Here is a 20,659-nt window from a genome sequence, read left to right on the forward strand (position 1 = left end):
AAAGTTGGCCTTAAAATACAAATGGTTTCACAGTTCTTGATTCTAAGACATCTCCCAGTCACGACCGATGTCTTGGACCCCAGTCAAAGCCTGAAATTATGAAGAATTCTACCATGGAAGATTGATTTTGATAGAATGTTAGCCCCTGGATCCCTGCTTGTCAGCCCCTAGATTCCTGCCTGTCAGCCCCTAGATCCCTGTCTGTTAATCCCTGGATCCCTGCCTTTCTTCCCCTACATTTGTGTCTGTCTTTACCTAGATTCCTTTCTGGCACCCATCCGAGCATCTTTAACCAACATTTTAACATATTTGAGACAGCTTATATTTCTTTCTCCATTTTTTCTGCAAATATGAGTCATCCATTTATTAACCCTCTCCCGTCACATCAATCCACAGTTTCTTTCTGTAGTAACACAGACATTCAGCATTAAACAATAGGATTGTACACCTCTCCAATGGGCATTCATTAATTTGTCGTCGCCTCTGAAGTGGGAAGTTGTGCATTGCTGTGGTTTTGCGTCATTTCTCATTTTTTAATAATGTGCCTAGACGCTTATCTTCATTTGTGAAGAGGTTTCAAGAATTCCGTGCGGTGATTAGTTACAAAATTAAATCATTGTTTCTATTCCATAGTAGGATATATTGTTTATATTAAGAAATTGATAAAATAAAATATTATATGCATGCAGTTTTCAAATTTCTAGCCTTATAAGTATAATTTCTAGCCTTTGTTCCATGGTTTGTTTTGCACATATTGATGTAGACTTAGGAATTTAAAATGAATAAAAAAAATAACCCAAAAAACAAGGAAACAAATTATTTGACAATACCATCTTCTAAATTCTTTATTAATTAGTTTTGTAATAGTTGTCCACAAGTAAAAAATCTGAAATCCCTGGAAATGAATAAAAAAATATAATCCCAAAAACAAAAAAATAATAATAATTTGCCAATACCATTTCCCAAATTCTACTAAAAAACTAATTAAAAAAACGATTGAAACACCTTATTGAAAGGTCAAGGTAAACGTGTTAAAAACAATTGATCTTTCATTCATAATTTGTATTTTTAGACAAATTTGGCAAAGTTTCAAGTTGTTACATAATTGGTCAGAATATCTTAAGTTTACAGACGTACTTAAGTGATACTATAAGTCCTGGTAAAGATGTTGCTTTACCTAATTAGGTTAATAGCTTCAGATAAGTCTAAAAACTCTTACATCATACACCATGTGTTCAAAATGCGAACGAATTTAACTTAAATTAAGAAAAGTAATGGGAATATTTTGCCGGGAGGAGTCGTGTGGGATCTGTGAATGGTCACGTGGGTTTGTGGTTTGTATTTTAAAATGGTTTTTATGAGATATGTGGTTGTGCCCTTATAAAGGCCTCTGTCAATCTGTGGTTTGTATTTTAAAATGGTTTTTATGAGATACGTGGTTGTATGCTTATAAAGGCCTCCGTCAATCTGTGGTTTGTATTTTAAAATGGTTTTTATGAGATATGTGGTTATGTGCTTATAAAGGCCTCCCTCAATTTTAAAATGTTTTTTTATGAGATATGTGGTTATGCCTCCGTCAATCATAACAGATAACTGTAAAATTTTGCACTATCATTTGTGGCCTACCAATGCCAATGTTGGCATGACAGTGGCTGCTGCAGTTGTCACTGATGTAGAAAGTCAAAGGTCTGACAATTTTCCATCTCCAGGCTCTGATTTGTATTTGTAGCAAAATTGTTTGAAATATATTAATCTGAATTGTTGTATGCATGTATAAGGTCTACTGTATACTTGATGCATACTAACACATATTAACTTGAAAACTATTCAGAAAGCGACAATCATTTAATCTAATCATCCTACAGCATTCATTATTTCAATGAAATGTACAGTAACAAAGTATCATGATTTAATGTTACAAAACTTCTGCAAAGTTACATATTTCATTGAAATAAATCCTTACGTGTTGAGTTTAACAAAACACAAGAAGCGTGTATTCTCGTAGGTTCTCGAAATTAGGTGACTCTAAATACCCTTGGTTCATTTGCATAAATGACACCTGTCATCGTCATCCCCCTAGGACCTGTATCAGATTATTCGTAACATAACACCTGGCTTTTAATCAAATGTCTTATTATAGCTGATTAGATTTTAAGATTTCTTGTTTAATGTCTAAGAAGTTAGTTAATCTTGCCAAGTTCGATCGTGAGATTGCTGAAAAAAATCGTTGACAATGTATTGTTTTATTAGAAAGGTTTGTAAACTGCGCGAAGTAGTTTTCGCAGACATAGAATCGTTGTCTCGTGATTTGTTGACTCATTCGTTCTAATTTATTTTGTAGCAGTTGACCCTTAAAATATTGGCTTCAATCAAGAGAAAACTGTAAAGATGCATATGAATTCTAAGATACAACATTCTCCAGTTTACCTTTGCGTGTGCTAAAAAAGAGTAGGCTGCACACAAAAAAATTAAGTGGCCAAAATAGTCGAAGGCGGTTGCAAATAAATTCTAAATGTGGCCTTTTCTGTTCCTTATCTTTTTATCTTCTAGCTAAAGAGGTTTATGTTGTTAAAAATCTGTGGGTTCCGTACATAGATCTCTGATAATTTAGCAGAGGTTCTATTGTCTGTTTTGATTAAAATTTTTAGATGATTAGATTAGCTTATTACGTCTGAAAATAAAATGCTTTAGCATATGTAAATGACAGTTATTACGAGACAACAATTACAATAGTTTGTTATAGTGTCACTGGGGATTATTGTTGTAAAGTCAAGTAGGTTCTATGTTCCATGTTTGGTCATCACCACTTCATGTACGAGGTCTTAAAAGCAAACCGATTCATTTCCTTATTGGGCTGTAATACAGGAATTACGCTCCGGGATCAAGAAACAATTACTTTTGAGCAAGTCAGATGATTAGATATGATTTATTTATGTCTGTAATGATTTGTAATAGGCTTATGATGAGAAAATATAATATTGTATCACAAATTGCACGTAGTTGTGATTTTACTCGGTATTACATGCTTACGTTGAATCTGGCGTTTGTTGTTAGCTCATCATATTGGTCAGAAATTTCCATTTCTCTCCATGTGCTATTCTCCTAGTTATATTTTTTCTGGTATTTCATTCTATTTCATTAAGTTTCATAAGTTTCAGAAAAAATATATATTAACATTGACAATAATATAGACATGGATAAGGAATTCATTTGACGAGAAAAAGAGACAGGAAATTATAAAGAAATGTGAATTTTTTGAACACCATAGTGTTTGGTTGAAGATAAAAATATGAACATTTTGCCATTTCAAATTTATTGATTTTTATACATTTTTGAGCGATTTTATTTCCGCTTTTTTGTGACAGCTCATCTCATATAAATTATGACTCACTTTCGACTGCTTCCTCTTTTTTAGTAAAGTATTTCAGTTTTAATCAATCTTATATAATATTCTAGCTGTTAAGATTCTCCTCCTTAGGAATTTAAAATGTGTAATTTATAGAACTTGAATTGATGTGTTGGCTCTTATTTTCACCTGTTATACTTTAATAAAACCTTATTTTGTTAACACACACCTTCTAAGAAAGACACCGTATTAGGTAACATCCTTGTGCACTTTTGTCCCCACACTGTTTTTATAATGAACATTCATAATTCAGAGATTTTGAAATAAAAAAACTTGTAGTCATGAATTTACATAATCTTTGGAATTTTATTCCCTCCTCGTTGTTAAAATAACAATCTTTTTTTAATAAACCATAAATATCTTTTTCGAGTTACTAAACTATAATTAATTTAATAATCAGCTTCTCTTAAACAACTTATTTTTCATCTTAATAGAGCTAAAAAATAATTTAAGAGTTGCACATTTTTAACTATTTCATTGATTGATTGTAAAATCTTTACTTAAAGAGGATCACATATATTTTATGTTTAATTTATATACAACCATCATTCTAAAGTTACTTTTAATATACAATTTGTACAAACTTTGTAAAAAAAGTCACACTCAACACTTTAGACAGGAAAAAGATTAAATTTGTAAACTTAAATCTATGGCAGACGGGCTTCTTTTTCAGCATCACGCTTACTTTTACATGCTTTAAAATCCGATTTTCCATTCCAAATGCACTTTCCTTTTTTGTTCTCCATACAGTAGGCATATTTTGATTCGCAGTCCTCATAAAGACCGGAAGAGTCCCACATACACAGACCTTCTTGGTATTTTGATGGGCAGTATGGTCCATAACAGAGTTGGATCTAAAAAGAAAAATGTTAAGAAAGAAATTTAAAATACAATATTTGTTAGTTGTTGCTAAATGTCAACAAATTCATTGACGCCCTCTATAGGAGACTAACTAAATAAATAGGGATACAATAACACAGTTAAAAATGCATGCTTTTGATAAGGGTATACAGCTTATTGTTTGAAATCAGATTACAAAATGATTAAACTAAATACTTACTTGACAATCGTCACAGTTGTTGTACGTTTTCTTAAGACCTTGTCGTTGTCGTTTGGATAAATCATCATATTTGGCGATCCAACCACAGGTTTCTATTCGGAGGTCATTCTCCCACTTACGACCTATTTAATAAAAGGTACATAGTTTTGTTTTTCATAAATTCTAACCACTTGTCAAGGAAAAAAGTTATTAAAAACATAGAAAAACTTTTTATAGTAACCCTTGTGAAATATTTTTTTCAAATGTGCCAAACAATGTAATTATAAGTTTGTATTCCCTTTGAATATTGTATTGTTTTGTATTCCCTTTGAATATTGTATTGTTTTGTATTCCCTTTGAATATTGTATTGTTTTGTATTCTATTAGTTTTTCTTGGTTTTACTTGGTATTACTACGACTGCCATCAGTAATTTGGAGAATATGCAGTTCTGTATCTAATTTTATACATATACTGTATACTGTAATATGATATTTTGTTAATTGAATTGAGAGAAGATAAACACCTTTTACAAGTAATTATTCAAGGAATTTTATTAGCCAATTTTTGGAATATGCAGTTTTGCATCTAATTTCTTTTTATAGGATAGCATTGTTAAGTTACCTGAGAGAAGATAAACACTGTTGACCTCTAAGTTTACGACCCCACAAAGTGAATCTGTTGGTGGCGTGATGATCTCAACCTTTTTGTCCGTCATAAGGTCTTTTCCCTTATAAATCTTCTCAACACGAACAAAGTACTTGATTGCGATTGGTCTTTTGGAATCAATGGGTGTATTTCCAACACCGACAGGTCCGGCACCAAATCCAACTGGTCCGCCACCAAATCCAACAGGTTCGGCAAATCTAACCATTGGTTGGGTTGTTTCACTCTCATTCTCAACTGGAGCTTTAGTTGTCGGTTCAACATGTTGGTAAACATTTTCTTTTGTGATTATTTTCCCACGAATAGCTGAAATAAAGAAAATTTAAAGGACAATTATAATTTATGCTATGTTGCAATGCTACAACTTTGTTTCCAAAACAAAATATTTTTCTTCATACATCAGCATTGACATTTACCTATTAAAATTCACTTAAAATGTCTATAATTAAGTTAGAGGTTCCCTGTGAAGACAAGGATGTTCAGAAGAATGTGGTAACCACAAAATCAGCTATCTGTGCATCCAGCTATTGTTGCCTGGTGTACAGGCCCCTATTCAGTTCAACAACACCTCAATACTTATACCAGTTTTGAATTGTTTTGTGGTTAAAAGAAGAGCTAGAGCCAAGTAAATTAATTTAAAGTGTAATGTTTTGAATTAAATCTTGTTGTTTAACAGGAAAACAGCCTTATTATCTGTTTGGGAAACATCATGTTTGCGGAGCAAAACCATCTGGGTTGCCAGGCTATTGAGAAATTTTGTTTAATTTACTGTTAGAATTCGGAGAAATTGATAATAGAATTTTTCTTATTTCTATTGTTTAAGAAACAGAAATAAATAAACAATTTGTCACAAACTACAAAGTAAATTCCCAATGTTAATTATTTGAAAATCTTTCGTAGAAAAAAAATTCAACCCAGTGAATGTTACTCATAGTAGGATGGCCAAATCTTCTTAGAATCTGGATTAATTCTTTACAAAATCCTGTTAGAAACATGCTTTCATACATGACCACTGGATTATTCCTGATGTTCACAATTATGAGGTATTGGCAAAAACTTAAGGGAGATTAAAAGTGAAATAGGATATGGAATGACTAATTATAATGTGAAGCCCTTCCAATAAGGTGCTTCAACCCCAACTATATTGCGAAACTGAAAAGTTCTTAAAAAAATGTTAAATTTATTTAAAAGTAATGTTTTATGGAAAATACTGGGATAAAAGTTGTTGAACTATATCTAGAAATTTGTTAAGATTTTCCAGTTTGAAATAAGTTGTTGTAGAAATTGAGTTAGTTTGGAAACTTTTTTAAAAAATATCTTTACAATGGCAGGTGCATTACTAATCTTCGGTCTTTTGAGATTAGGAACAAGATTTAGGGCCATTTAACATAGCTTAGTCCATTTAGATTAACGATTTAGCAACCTTTGTTGACGAACCATTTGAAGAATTATATAGATTCTAATATAGATGAATTTAAATATCTCATATTAATATTGTTTAATGCAATGGAAATAAGTTAAGCTCTTAAATTGTGTTAAGTGGAGCAAAACCATGTTAATCTTGGCAACAATACAATATTTTGAAGGATAAATTGGAAAATATTAGTTTGTAATTTATTTTTAATTAGCATGATATTAACATTTTCAAATGTATAATTAAAATTTGACCATCTAAATTGTCTCATTACTTACTTTAATTCCTTAAAAAACAATGTAATTTATGCATAATTTCTCTAGCCAATTACAAAGGCCAACTTTCTCAAGCTTTAAGTGACTTGCAGTTAGTGCCACAAGCCCAAGGGGAGCAAGAAGAATGCTAGCAAATCTCCACTGTACCCTGGGTGATGAACCAGGTCCCAGGCCCGACCTAAAGGCATTATTTCTATATCTGTTTCCTGATATCTACTAATACCATTTCCTATAAATTGCACGACGCTATTGTATAAAGAATTAGCTCAAGCTTGTGAAATTTAACTTTTTAATCTAGTTTCATTAAGTCATAAATAAATAAAGAAAATATTGTGGTTCTGACACAGAACTCTGAAAAAATTTGAACCATCCATTCTACCATAATTATCCTTTGACAAAACTTGGATGAACTAAAAATATACTTTTTCCATGATCTTAATAATATTGATGAAACAATCAATGTGTTATTTTGTAGTTTTCCATCAAAATAATATATTTAAACATGTTGATTGCATTATTGTACTTTATACAGGTCATCAAAAGTTAATGTTGTTTTTGTAAATAACGATTGAAACCCAGACTCGTTTTAAATATTACTACCATATGCATGGTTTTGAGTTTCGCTTTCACGTTCCATGTTGAAAGTGTTAAGAACATGTGTATCGCAAGAGAAAAAGTTACTTATCTTAAAACACATACATTATACAAACAATGTTTTAGTTTTATGCACTTTTTTTCCTGGACTATTTATAAATAGTATATTGGTGGGTCAAATTTACAGTGTGCCACTAAATATGAAATGATACGGGAACTTAAACGAATGATTCATGTCCTTAAAAATTAATTTAATTATCGTTTTAATAATTATATCATATTTTATCCGATGAGGTATTTTTGGTTATCCAAATATGATTTGTTTAATATTTTATTTAAAATAAAACTAATGTTGTTCACTGTTATTTGCCAAAATTAATAAAATAAAATAATACAGATTCACCTGTAATGTTATGCAAATATCTTGTTGATTATTCATATATAACTTCACACAATTCATTATAAATAAATAACATTGTTAAACTATTCTGTAAGTTGCAGGCTTAGATGCTTGCTTCCTTTTCTTTGGCACATTCTGAGTTTATAATTCAAAATTTAAAACCTATTTTTAAACTAAAAATTTCCATTTCGAATCTGCCAAATTATTAAACTCTAGTGGCAAAGAGATGACTGTAAGTAAAGAATTTAGTATTATTAGTACTACTCACCATAGTCTGCTGTGCAATACTTCTTTTGTGGATGATCTAACGAGCAATAGCATGCTAATGATGCTTGCAGGTAACAGACAACCAATAAACCGACCAATAACTTCATCTTTAAAGTATCTACGTATTTCAGTTCCTGAGCAAAATGTTTGTTCTCTCAGTTTGTTCCTTGTGTATTGTCAGTCACAACTCATGCTGGACAGTCAGTTTGGAACGAAATATATAGCCTGCTTGATGGTTATTCCATGCTTGGGCCTTACTCCCTCTGTTTAGAAACTTCCTGTGGTTTTGGTAAACTTTATCTGTTGGATTGTGAGTGGTGGTTTTTGTTGAATACTTAATCTTAATCTTTTCCTTTAAACTTTTGGCAAGAATTAAATTTTAATCTATTATAATTACTGGGAAAGTTAAGTACACAGAAATTATTGTTTCTTGAAGTGGGACTTTAGGATTAAGATACACTTTATAACTTCCCACAAGCTATTAAGTTGATTATTACTAATTTAGTGACCCACATTTGAACACGCTTTTATTGTAAAAGTTCAAATGTATTTTAATTGTTTCACAAAAATACTGTTTGTATAGATTTTTTTAAATAATTATTTTTATTTGCAATGTTTAAAAAAATTAACGATTATTAAATTATGAAAGAATAAGTTCATAAAAAAGTAAAACTAATAGAATATGTGTTAAATTAATAAAATAGATTTTTTTTCTGATTATTAATTTAAATGTTACATTGTTAATAATTATTAATGAATTATAATTATTATTTTAATAGTTTATATATTGATATGAGGATTCACTGATGAAAACAATTATTATAAAGTTCATAAACAGCATTTACAGAGGGGGATATCAATTCATTCAACAGCCATACTTTGTTTATCTTGATGGAACCTAGAAGTTAGTGTGACCCAAAAGGGAAACTGACGTAGTTATTGTGACAACAGGAACTGCGTCACAGACGATAACAATCTCCAGAATGCAAGAACACCATCTTGTTACATGATAAGTGACCAATCACGTATCTTGGTGTGTTCATGATGCCAGTTTTAAAAGTTCCAATTACATTGGTTGTGAACTTTTGGAGTTTCAAGTTTAGTGTCGTAATTTTGGTGCTTGGTTACGAGAGGGAACTAATTTTTTTTCAAGTAGTAGATTTATCTTCTTCTTTTATTTCCAAGAACACGACCGGATGTGAAAATATGTACCAAATGTATGTTTAAATGTTATTTATGTCTGAACAAAAAGTCTGTTCTAATACATTATGGCCTATTAAAAGTACAAGGTTATATCGCATAGAAATGTATTACAATGGGAACAATACATATATACATATATATAGAAGATCTGCATGTGAAGCAGAAGATTCCAGGGTCGAATCTTAGTTGGGGCAACTTTTTCTCATTCTCACAGATTTCTTCATCTTTATCGTTTCAAATTAATAATTAAATTTCAGTATATCACCGAGCAGTTTAGAATTTATTCTGTGCCTGTGATGTTTATATATATTCGGTATAACACATGGACGAACATGACTAGTATAGCGTTTACAGAAATCTTATGTAAAAGAATTCATTGAAATATGTACCATGTGATTACTGTTGGTAAAGTTGGATTAGATTATTTGTTTTACTAAAACTCTTTCGCCAATAATTTGGTGTAAAAATAAACTAATTGTTTCAAACGAGTTTCGAAGGGAAGATGTAATTATTCTACCTGAATAATTTCAAACAATGAGGCAATTCAGAATTTATATAAACACGCATTTATCCTAATTTTTTTAATGTTGATCTTAGGAAATTCTTATGTATAAGCGGATACACGTAGCCTTGGATTGTTTCCCTATTTCAACAGGTGTTAATAAGGTTCCAATTTATCAAAATTGCTAGAACTTTCATTTTCGATAAAGATTTTCATAATTTTTCCGTAAAAATGTCAGGTTAAGATCATTTTTATTGGTTAATGAGAAATAGAGGTGATCTGGCCTAACCTTTGTTGAGCTACAATATTTGTTGTTTTGTTTTTACATTTTCTTGATTTTATAGTTAGTTTTTAGGATTAGGAATAGATATTAAAGAATGGAAATTGTAAAATAATTAAATTCATAATTCCTACCTATATTTGGAAAACATGACTAACATATAAAAAGTTTCAATGTCTGAAATCAGCAGCAGCCAAACTTGTGGCAGTATGTTCATCGTCTGGTCTCACGCCGTCACCAGACACTTGGTGACAATACCATCGAGGTGGCCTGATTTATGTTTGATCAGCTTATTGGCAAACCGGATATCATCAACTAATATGATCAGTTTTATATATAGAGAAGTTTAGTTTTTTTTAAATTAAATTTTATATTTAATTATTGAATATAAAGATGTTTACTTTGGAAGGTAGACAATATTTAAAATATTTTTGTGGTTACTTTCCTAAGGTATTACCACAAAAAGACCCCTAGGCAAGATAACACTACTAGGTGCTGAAAAAAAGGAAAAATTATGTTGAATAAATTCTAATTTGTGACACGTTTCGTTTTGTTCAATTATTATTTATCCATAACAAAATAAAAAGAAGATAATACATTTGAAATAAGCAATTGGACAGTGTGAAAAAAATATACTGAATTACATTATATAATTAATTAATTAATGAGTTAAAATTCTAATAAGTTTAATTTAAAATTACAGACATATAAAATTAAAAATGCGAGAAAAATTGAGAAATGTTGAAATTGAATTAGATCATATTATTCCATTCCATTCTCATCGTCGATACAGGTGTCTAGAAATTATGATTTAATTAACCTTGGGAGACTTTTTGGACTGAGACTGTTTTGAACCTGTTGATTACGGATGCGATTCTGGTACCATGTTTGGTCATGTCTGCACTGATTAAAATAACAGACATTGTCATTCCTTAACCGTTTCCTATCGAGCCGTAACAAGGATTGAATTGGTACGAATGAGTCTTGAATTACTAGCCTATAGGTATGTTGGTAGGCTGGGTTAAAAATAAAGCACTGGGATTTATATTTCACTTAGGTGATCACATATTCTTTCTTTTTAATTAGAGAAACTATTTTTTCTCCAGTAAAATTTTGATTTCTACATTTCATTTACATCTATCTACTGTTCCTACTATTACTAGTTAAAAACTTGTATTAGGTAGAAAGAAAATGTACGTAATAGATCTAATGTCAATGACCCCATGGAGTCTGCCAAATAGATTTGCCTAATTTTAAGATTTCTAAAATGAAAACATAATGTTTTTGAAGGATTTTCCAAGTCTCAAGATGGTTGAAGTTAAGTCTTGGACATTGACTGAATACGGATACAAAACTAGGCTTTAAAAGATGAGTGGACAACATCTGACCATATCCGTGTTATGCTATATATTAATTTCACTTTTCAATTATTAGTATTATTCACTAATAATAATCCATTCCCAAGTTTGCAATAGCCCTATTAAACTTATTTTATAGGTTCAATGACTTCCAACACACCCATTCTACTTACGTCCAGGAATTGTGTAGCGATGAGGGATTCATCACTGATTGACAACTAATACAAAACCACATAGTACCCAATATGTTTTGACTTGTTGATTATTAATTTAATATTTTATTGATTAATATATCCTGATTTTGCTTGGAATATGACGTTGGTTCAGTTTCCATTATTGTGAGAATTTAGAACTTAGTAGATGCTTTGTACTTAGTTAATTTTTGTTTTGATGGTTGCATGTGGGAGGATGCTGATAGAGACTTGTACGCTTCAGTAATTTTAGTACCAATGGGAAGCAAAGCAAAATAGTTGTTTATTAGTTTGTCACGTTTAAAGTTTGTCTATAACGTCACAAAACGTAAGAAGGGTTTGTTGATTTAGATGATGATGATGGAAATATTCAGATATTTATTTTTTGATTTATGAAATCATAAATTTGATCATAAATCATATAATCTTCATGAAATGAGTATACTAGTATTTGAATGACAAGGCTATATTTAATTCCATAGGGAGTTTAACAAGGAATGACAGGTACATGACACTTCCCACAGACAACGTCTTATCCTGTACGTATTGTTACAAAATTAAATCCCAAATCCTAAATCCCAAAGGAATCGATACTACAAGGAAATAAATGGATGTACCACAATTCTTTTGACAGTTTTTTTTTTAACCACAAGGTGTGGTATGACACAGTTAACATGATACTATAGTTTTAGTTTTTATTGTTTTAAGTCAATAAAAATCATGTTTGACCTTCCACTATTTTGCACTAATAAGTTGAGATGCAGGTATAGTGTTCACTCAAAGCAGACCCATACTTTGAAAATGTCCTCATGTTCATGATTGAACCAGGACCTCTGAGATGGGAAGGGAGGAATGGTAGCTATCAAACCACAATAGCTGTCAGATAATATGTATCATCTAATGATTGCACTTCTGTCCAAGTTCATGAGTATTTTATTTGTCAAACATAATTAATAAAATGTAAATACATACTTTATAAGCAGTAATCCACCCAAGGTCAAGAGTGACCATACGTCTGACCTTTATGCTCGTTTGACCACTAAAATTGTAAACATTGTTTACACCACTTAAAGATTACGTACTTTATATTCAATAGGATAGACAGTATTACTATTACCCTTGACTTATACTATAGGAAACTGCTCAATAGACAAGCATTAAAGATAGATAATTGTGGTATAAGATGTACGGAACAAGGATACATCATCAAATGGGTGCTTGTGACTTTCGGGTCAATGTCACTGGAACCCTGATGAAATCCGTTGTTGTCGGTAATTGTTCGTAATTGTATTTATTTCGACAAACTAAGAGTAAAATGATAATCTAGATTAATTAAAAGTGGACTCTTTTTTTAAAAATTTTACTTCATTACAATTATTGAAAACCTTTCTTCTTGATTAATATCTCCAGGTCTGGCAATTATTTGCATTTATCTTAGTCCCTGATATTTAACAATTGTTTGCTTCAATTGAACATTTTTGTTGTCTTCTTCTTTTCGTTCCTTCAATTTTCCAGTTAAATTTAAATGTTCTATAATTTGTTTTACTTGTGGCTAATGAATCTATTTATTCTTTAAAAATAAAACAGGCTATTTTACATGGGAGAACTAAACATTTATTTTGGAGAAAGATAAAAACCAATTTATAGATAATATATTTGTCTGTCTGAACATTTCCATGGGTTAGTCTGTGGCTTTTTACCCCAGTGCATATCACAGAGGTGATCTATATGTCCTTACTTCTTCTGTGCAGGAAAGCCCTGGAGAGAAACATTAACAGCAAGATGTCTAGACTCTTGACTGAACTTGATATTGACTGAATTAGTAAAAAATTTCTCGCCCAATGTTATTTGGTGAGAAATATATTAAATATAAATTTGTTTAATTTTGAAATTGTAAGCTAAACTCTTTGTAGTTTACACCTTGTGAAAAGGATTAGTTTTGAACATTGTAAAATTGGTGTTTTATGTGACAAAAAACTGTAATTGGAGTGCTTTTTTCCTAGATTTTTAGGTATGAAATATTTCCATGATTGTCTAAAATAATGTCCATATTATTCTGGACATTGGCTTTCTGTATAATTTTCAAAGTGTGCAATTGTTTTATGAGTAAGCACAATTTGTTAGAAATCAAGTGCATGATTCATACAAGTTTCCCCAAATGGTTCAAGTTGGCTCAAGTTTTCTGCGTTTCCAAGATTCTTCAGGGATACATCAATTATAATAATGTTCAATTGTAATGCAGTAATTCAATTATATTTAAATATATTTTACATTAACCATCGTAAGATATTGTACAGTATCCAAATTTCTTCTGAAAAAGTTTTCTTTTAATTCCAAGTTGAATTGAACAGTGAAACAGTAATGCTTTGTTTCAACACTTTTTTTACTATTTTATGATTCAAACAGAAATAAAAACTTTTTTTAAACTTATCTTGCCTGGTGCCTATAGATAGAGGGCGCTAGTTATTATTCATGATTCACCATCATTGAATTAGTGATCACTTTGATGTCCTTATATATGAAGCTGAAATGTTTCATATTGTTTATTTTATTTATGTGACATTCTGATTTTCTACTTGGTTAATTAATCTTATTATTCATCTTATGAAATTTTATAAACAGTTTTTCTTTTCATCATTTATATAGGATGAGTGTTTGTATTTCTTTAGTATAATTTGGGATCTTTTTTAGTAGTTTTACTTCCTAATGTTAAATGAATATTCCACCTGTGTCACAAGGCTAAGATAAAAGGTTTTTTAACAGTACCACAGGATTTAGCAGCAACCTGAAAGTGCCCCATTCTACTTTACATCACGCCATCTCGGCATTCTTTCTCCACAGGTATTTCTGACGCATTTATCATTCATGCAAGTACATTGGCATTCAAACAAAAAAAAAGGATTCAACATATTGTATATAAGAGATGATATATTATACTGTGTATATATTTATTTTATTATGCATTGCAAAGTGAAATTGAATCAAATTTTCTAAGCTGGGGAGTTTTGCCAGTGTGAACATCTTCTTCTCCTTGTGATCTGAGTAAATATGGGGTTTTAGAATATTTTAGTTACATAAATATACAATGGTCATTTAAATGTACTGTTTGTACATTTGACACTTTTAGCACCATCCAGAGTGTATATATAACATTTTATAATTTATAGGCCTACATTTACGATTTAGTAAAAGGCGATGCCATCTTTTACAGCTAGATGGAATGTTCCAATGACTTGGCACGCTGTTAAATGCTATATTTATGTTTCGCTACTCAAAATTGAAATCGCCAGGAAACCCCTGCGGTTGACCACATCTAGTTGATTGATCAGGCTGTCGGCCGTGATGTGCTACTTCACTGAAGATGATACGCTTTCACACACTTGAGGAATTTATAGTTAAACATGTGTCTTGAGGTTTTCTCTGCATGGGAGATAAATTTGGCTTTCAATTTTGTATTGTATATTTACAGCTATTGTGCTCTCTTTAGTGAGAATCTCAATTGATTTATTAAATTCTAAAATAATTACATTTAAAAATGGAATTTAAAAGATAAATGATCCATTTCAATGTTGTTGTATGTATAGTATATATGCGTGTGTAATTCCTAATATGAAACAAAAAAACACAATTTAAAAAAAATGAAATAATACCGATATCAATTAATGAATACACAGCTTTTTAATTTATACACTGCTATCTTACCAACCACATACATTATATTTGTTTTATATTTATTTTTATTTACATATTTTTAAAAATTTAATAAAAGTTACAATTAGAGCAATGCTTTCTGCCTATTCTCTTATACCCTGTTTTGAACCTTATGTAAAGCAGTAACATTTGTCGCTTTATTATTTTATTTTACGATTTTTGGAGTGGCTATATTTCCAGTCATCATTGTAACGAGGCATTTATTGCAACTTTCAGACATGGATACTTTTAGTATGTAAGGGGGAACCATAAAGTAAAGTTTATCACTACATTATTTCAACACTTAATATTTTTGTAAACAAAAGGTACACATTATTTATCCCAAAGTTTAAATCCTAATGACCTTTTACCAGTTGTCAAACAATGTGACCCACGCAAGTATTAGGAAACCTTTTAGTACCTATCCGAATAGGTACCCACGCAAGTATTAGGAAACCTTTTAGTACCTATCCGAATAGGTATTCTTTGAAAAAGTCATTTTTTCTAATCCTTTTAACATAAAGATGGCTCCTATCGTATACCACTTCCTTACTATGTTTTTTATGGTTTACGGTATATGTTTAGGCCTTGAAATTATTATTGTTAAACAAGTTTTCTTTCTTGTTGACAAATCAAATTAGGCAGAATTATTTTAATGTTTTCAAATATTTTTTGAACAAAAAATACATTTCAAAGCAACTTCCTATAGTACATTTATAGAAATAAAAATATCATATATTTTTCCAATAGGCCTACAGTTATGCAGTCAAGTTTCTCAAATTAGTAGGGCTAATTTTTTTAAATATTACTTATTTGGCAAGTAGTGACGAGTTACTGGTTTACAAGCATGAATAGAAGATTAGGTGATGTTCAAATGTGAATTTACAATAATCTTCAATCCAAATGTTATTAATTACCACATATAATTAGGAAACTATTAATAAAGTATTGATTAATTTATCAAAAATGTTCATCGTTTACAAACTGTCAAAAGTACAGAGTTCTGATGATATCCCTTAATGATTCATGCCATGTCACAATTTCTGTCAACATGAGGATGATATTTACAAGGGCATTTTAACATTCTCTGTGATGTACAGTCTCATTTTTTCACCTCTAATCTTTAACTCATTATTTTGTATTTTCTCGTAAGCACTCTTTCATCTCATCTCGTTTCCTGTCCCATTTGCATACACCGTTCTTTTTGAGGATGCAATATGAAAACTGTTCATAACATGATTTTGATCCTGCAGGGTTGTATGCACATCTTGTCTTTGCAGATGCTTTACACTGCCTATTTTCACAATCTTCAATCTGCAAGAAAAATATCTCTATATTGAAAACTTGTAAAAACTAGTAGTAAAAGTATTTTCACATTGTGTCATCATATAAATATATGTAATTTTAAAAGAATGCTTCAGGCTTCATAATAATATCATTAGCAGATTCAGGATTTTGAAATACCTGTAGAAGTTATACTACCTTGTGCATTCCCCTAAATGTGCGCCTATGAATTTTGATTGTATACTATTAATACTTACTTCACAAGAGTTACAGTTTGCTCCATACTGCCGCTTCACTCCAGTCTTTTGTGCAGATGTCAACTTTTTGAATTCTGTCACCCAATTACATCCGTTGATGTTCATCATTGTATCTTCTTCCTTTTGACCTAAAAAATACAAATATGGTGGTGTTAGATTTAGTTTGTCCCACCATTTAATCAAGTTTTGGTTTTCAGAAAGATGCAATCCAATTCTTTCCATTTAGATCGGTTGTTTAATTTTGAAGATTTTAAAATGAAACAATGATGGGTAACTGTACTGATTTCTAGTTTTCAAGGAGTTTCAAAATGTTGTTGATTTTGTAGATACTGTATGCATGGGTATGGATGGGAGGTGAGATGTTTCACTGGGACCAGCTTTGTCTAGTAGGGCCTACTAATTAAATAATGTGTTCCAGCAACAGAAAAACAAACCATATTGATATTTATTTATTCATTCATTCATCAGTGGAAAATTAATTCCATTTATTGCATATAAAATATACATACAAATTATGTTTGCTCTGAAATATACAAAAACAGATAAATGAAAAAAAATGAAAAATTACAAAGTGTCACATTACTCTCGTACAGGTATAATGACAAGCATTCAGTGCATTCTAAAATATTAAATGTAATCAATGCCACATTTCTTAAAATCATTAATCATAAACTTTCAATAAACTTCAATAACAGTTGCCAAGAAACCTAGGAGCAGGAACATTAAATGTTAAATACAACACTATAAAGCTTGTTGTACCAAAATTCACATTATTTTATTTTTTATTATGTTGTACTATTTTTCTCCAATAAACTTCATCCATAAAAAAAACACAGGAAACTCGGTAACATTTATGTTGTTGCGCCCACATTGTAAAAACACAAATTATTTTGTTCGTTACATAGTCGTGACAAGGAAATAACCTATTATCAAATTGTTGGCATTGTCATTCAATATTAAAAACTTTTTTTTCAAAATCTGTCAAAAGTAATGATGTTTCATTCATATTAGAGAACTTTATCCTTGTAAATAATAAATTTCACGTTTAAAAAGTTTTTAACTGGCTTGAATCATATAAGTTTATGTACTCAACCATGTTTTATTCTATATCTATGGCTGCCCATTTTTTACAAGTTCATCACAAGGGTTGCTGAACAACTATCTTTACCATGGCATAAAGAAAGATACAATATCAAATTATTGTATGGGAGGCTAATAATAACTAATTGAAAATTTACCTGATAATAGGTATGACTTTCTATTCATAAGATTGCCAATTCCGCACATGCTGTTAGAAGCCTCTGTTTTAATATACATCTCCATTCCTTCTTCGTAGTATGATGGGCCTTTGAAGACTTTTTCAATAGCAACTGTGTACACGATGTAGTAGTTAAATGGCATATCTCCTCCCATTCCCGTTTCCATGTTTGGCATCCCATCTTTCGTTGTATAATTCCGATTTTTCACCTGTCCTCGAATCACTAACAAAAAGAAGAAAAAAGAATACTGTATTATAGATTTGTTTGTTTAAATATGATTTAAGATTTTATTTATAAAATATGAGGTACCAGGATACCGTAAAATTATAATTTTGATTTATGTTCATCATCATATGCATGTACTGTATATCATTTGTTAATTCCGCAACTGTGATTCCCTATATATAGTCTGAGTTTGTAATTACAGTATTTACCATCACCACATTAAAGATTTGTGGCTAAAATGTTCTTAAAAATGTTGAAATAAAAGTAATTTATTATCCTCGTAAAATTTGAACTCCAAGGTATTAAAAGTTCAAGGAATTGGAAGATATGTTGAATTTTTTCACTTTCTATTCAGTGGTGCACTGTATCAGTGGTTTTGAATGTATTAATAAGCCCCTTGATATTCTGTTCTAATAAAATGTAATGAGTAACTTAACAATTCTAATTGTTTCCATACTTTATCAGCACAAGTAACCAGTTTTTAAAGAGAATTTTAAATGATGTAATGTGATTGTTACTGTGGTTTTGCACTTGTCGTCACCTTAATTGACTTTTATTCAGAAAAATAATTGAATTAAATTGAATATCATTGATAGCCATTGGTATGGTAGAGCAAAGAAACCTCTCTATGGGTTAGAGTTGTTCATGTACTCACAGAGATACAAAATAACCTATAACAATTATAGATCATCAAATTGTAATGAAACTACTAAATTTAACAAATTATTAACAAAATCGATCAATGAAATAGAACAGGTAATTTTGTTGATGCCACCTGTAATTGAGATAAATTTGTAGAACAGGATAAACATGTAATTGATCAGTGTCATCCTCTGCAGGTGGTACAATGTTTATACAATAATATAAGTGCAGTTCCACTGTACCATGCGAAGTGTGAGAAGAATTGATATTCAAAGTTTGAGTCTAAATTGTGACAAATTTGTATTAACCCTTACACATCTTTTCTCTTTTCATTTTTTTACATATAAACATTAGAGCTTATTTATCAAACCAGTTCTTTTTATCTTATCAAATAAAAGTTTCAGCAAACAGCAAAATAATTGTCTTAAAACAAAGTTAAGATGAGTTTGATAAATCTGACCCCAGTACACAAATTTAGCTCATTATTAAATCAGTGCTATACTGTATAACCTTATTAATATTATTGTATCCTGTATGACTCAAGACAATAAAGTATATAATAATATTAAATGATAAAACTATTTAGAAACTACCAGAAAGTTCTAGTAGTAGTACATGTAAAAAACATTCTAATATATTTTTTCTCACAAAATCAACTTAAAACTGATCTTTTACATTATCAGAAAACAGATACAAAATATTAGCATCACAAATAGTAGAAATTCAATTTCGAGGATAACCTGGAGGCCTAAAGAGGTTGAAGAAGATTTGTATTTGTCTCACTTGAAATTAAAAGAGCAAAACTGAAACATGTATTAATCGGAAAAGATGGATTGGCCTAACTTAAAACTATTTTATAATATTTAACTTACCAAAATCTGCATCACAGTACTTTTGTTGGGGATGCTTAGGAACACAATTGAACCCACAATCGCTTCCCATGCTCCCAGCTTCTATCCATACCACAAAAAGAAGGAACACACCAAAAACAAGAAAATTATCCATCATTTTACTATTTCAAAGAAATCTTCAAAGAGAAACAGGAAATGTTTCAGTGTTTTTCTATGCAAAACTGGTTTTAGGCTTTAAAACAACAATATTCATTGCCTGGTACGCAGAGAAACTTCCCTGACAGATGCAGTTGATGTTGCCTTTTAATTTGATGTATTGAGAGAGGCTAGCTTTTAAAGCACACTGCAGTTGTAGTGATTGTACATTACCCCCTCTGCTACATCTATTTATTAATAAGCATAATGGATTATTATGTGATGTTTTTTTTAAAAGTCAATTATCCTGGATCTAATAGCAACTGTGCTTTGCAATAGAAATGTATATATAGTATATTTTAAATTATATGGATAGGTTTAATTATATTCGGAATAAAAATACTTTACATTCATGAGTTAGAGTATGTGTATTTATTTATAAATGTGATGAGTTTTTTGACTAAAAATTATGCAAATTTAAACTAAAATGAGGTTTATATCAAAAGCATATAACAAATGCATTTATCAAAGATTATTGCAGATTGGAAATCTATATAAATGAAGATGAAATGTAATTGCTATAGATTAACTTGTGCTTTATAGTGTCCTGATTGGACGATTAATATTATGGAGCATTTAAGCCACATCATGTACTTTATACTAATCTTAGCTTAGTGTCCTAATCCTGTCTTAATAGAGATTAGTGCGTTTATGTTCTAATAT

At 30.4% G+C, this 20,659-nt stretch overlaps 3 protein-coding genes across 8 annotated transcripts in view; 1 reads left to right on the forward strand and 2 right to left on the reverse strand.

Annotated features, from left to right (window-relative positions):
* LOC144855979 (synapsin-like) overlaps window positions 1-20,659 on the forward strand; it is a 229,404-nt gene that overhangs the window by 80,123 nt on the left and 128,622 nt on the right. The window lies entirely within an intron of this gene.
* On the reverse strand, window positions 3,693-8,260 carry LOC144855884 (metalloproteinase inhibitor 1-like). The gene is made up of 4 exons (XM_078713839.1): window positions 8,061-8,260; window positions 5,068-5,415; window positions 4,467-4,588; window positions 3,693-4,260 (listed from the first exon to the last, which is right to left on the reverse strand). The coding sequence occupies exons 1-4, from the start codon at window positions 8,164-8,166 to the stop codon at window positions 4,054-4,056; spliced, it is 783 nt and encodes a 260-aa protein (XP_078569965.1). The 5' UTR covers window positions 8,167-8,260; the 3' UTR covers window positions 3,693-4,053.
* On the reverse strand, window positions 15,279-20,118 carry LOC144855998 (metalloproteinase inhibitor 3-like). Of its 2 annotated transcripts, XR_013614890.1 has the most exons (5): window positions 19,823-20,118; window positions 18,063-18,305; window positions 16,825-16,952; window positions 15,741-16,597; window positions 15,280-15,694 (listed from the first exon to the last, which is right to left on the reverse strand). XR_013614890.1 is itself a non-coding variant. In XM_078713974.1 (4 exons), the coding sequence occupies exons 1-4, from the start codon at window positions 19,956-19,958 to the stop codon at window positions 16,415-16,417; spliced, it is 690 nt and encodes a 229-aa protein (XP_078570100.1). In that variant the 5' UTR covers window positions 19,959-20,118; the 3' UTR covers window positions 15,279-16,414. The 2 variants fall into 2 exon arrangements, 1 of the variants encoding a protein (XP_078570100.1); XM_078713974.1 differs by having other exon boundaries at window positions 15,279-16,597.

The sequence above is a fragment of the Antedon bifida genome, chromosome 11 (assembly GCF_963402885.1).
Source record: "Antedon bifida chromosome 11, ecAntBifi1.1, whole genome shotgun sequence".
NCBI lineage: Eukaryota > Metazoa > Echinodermata > Crinoidea > Comatulida > Antedonidae > Antedon > Antedon bifida.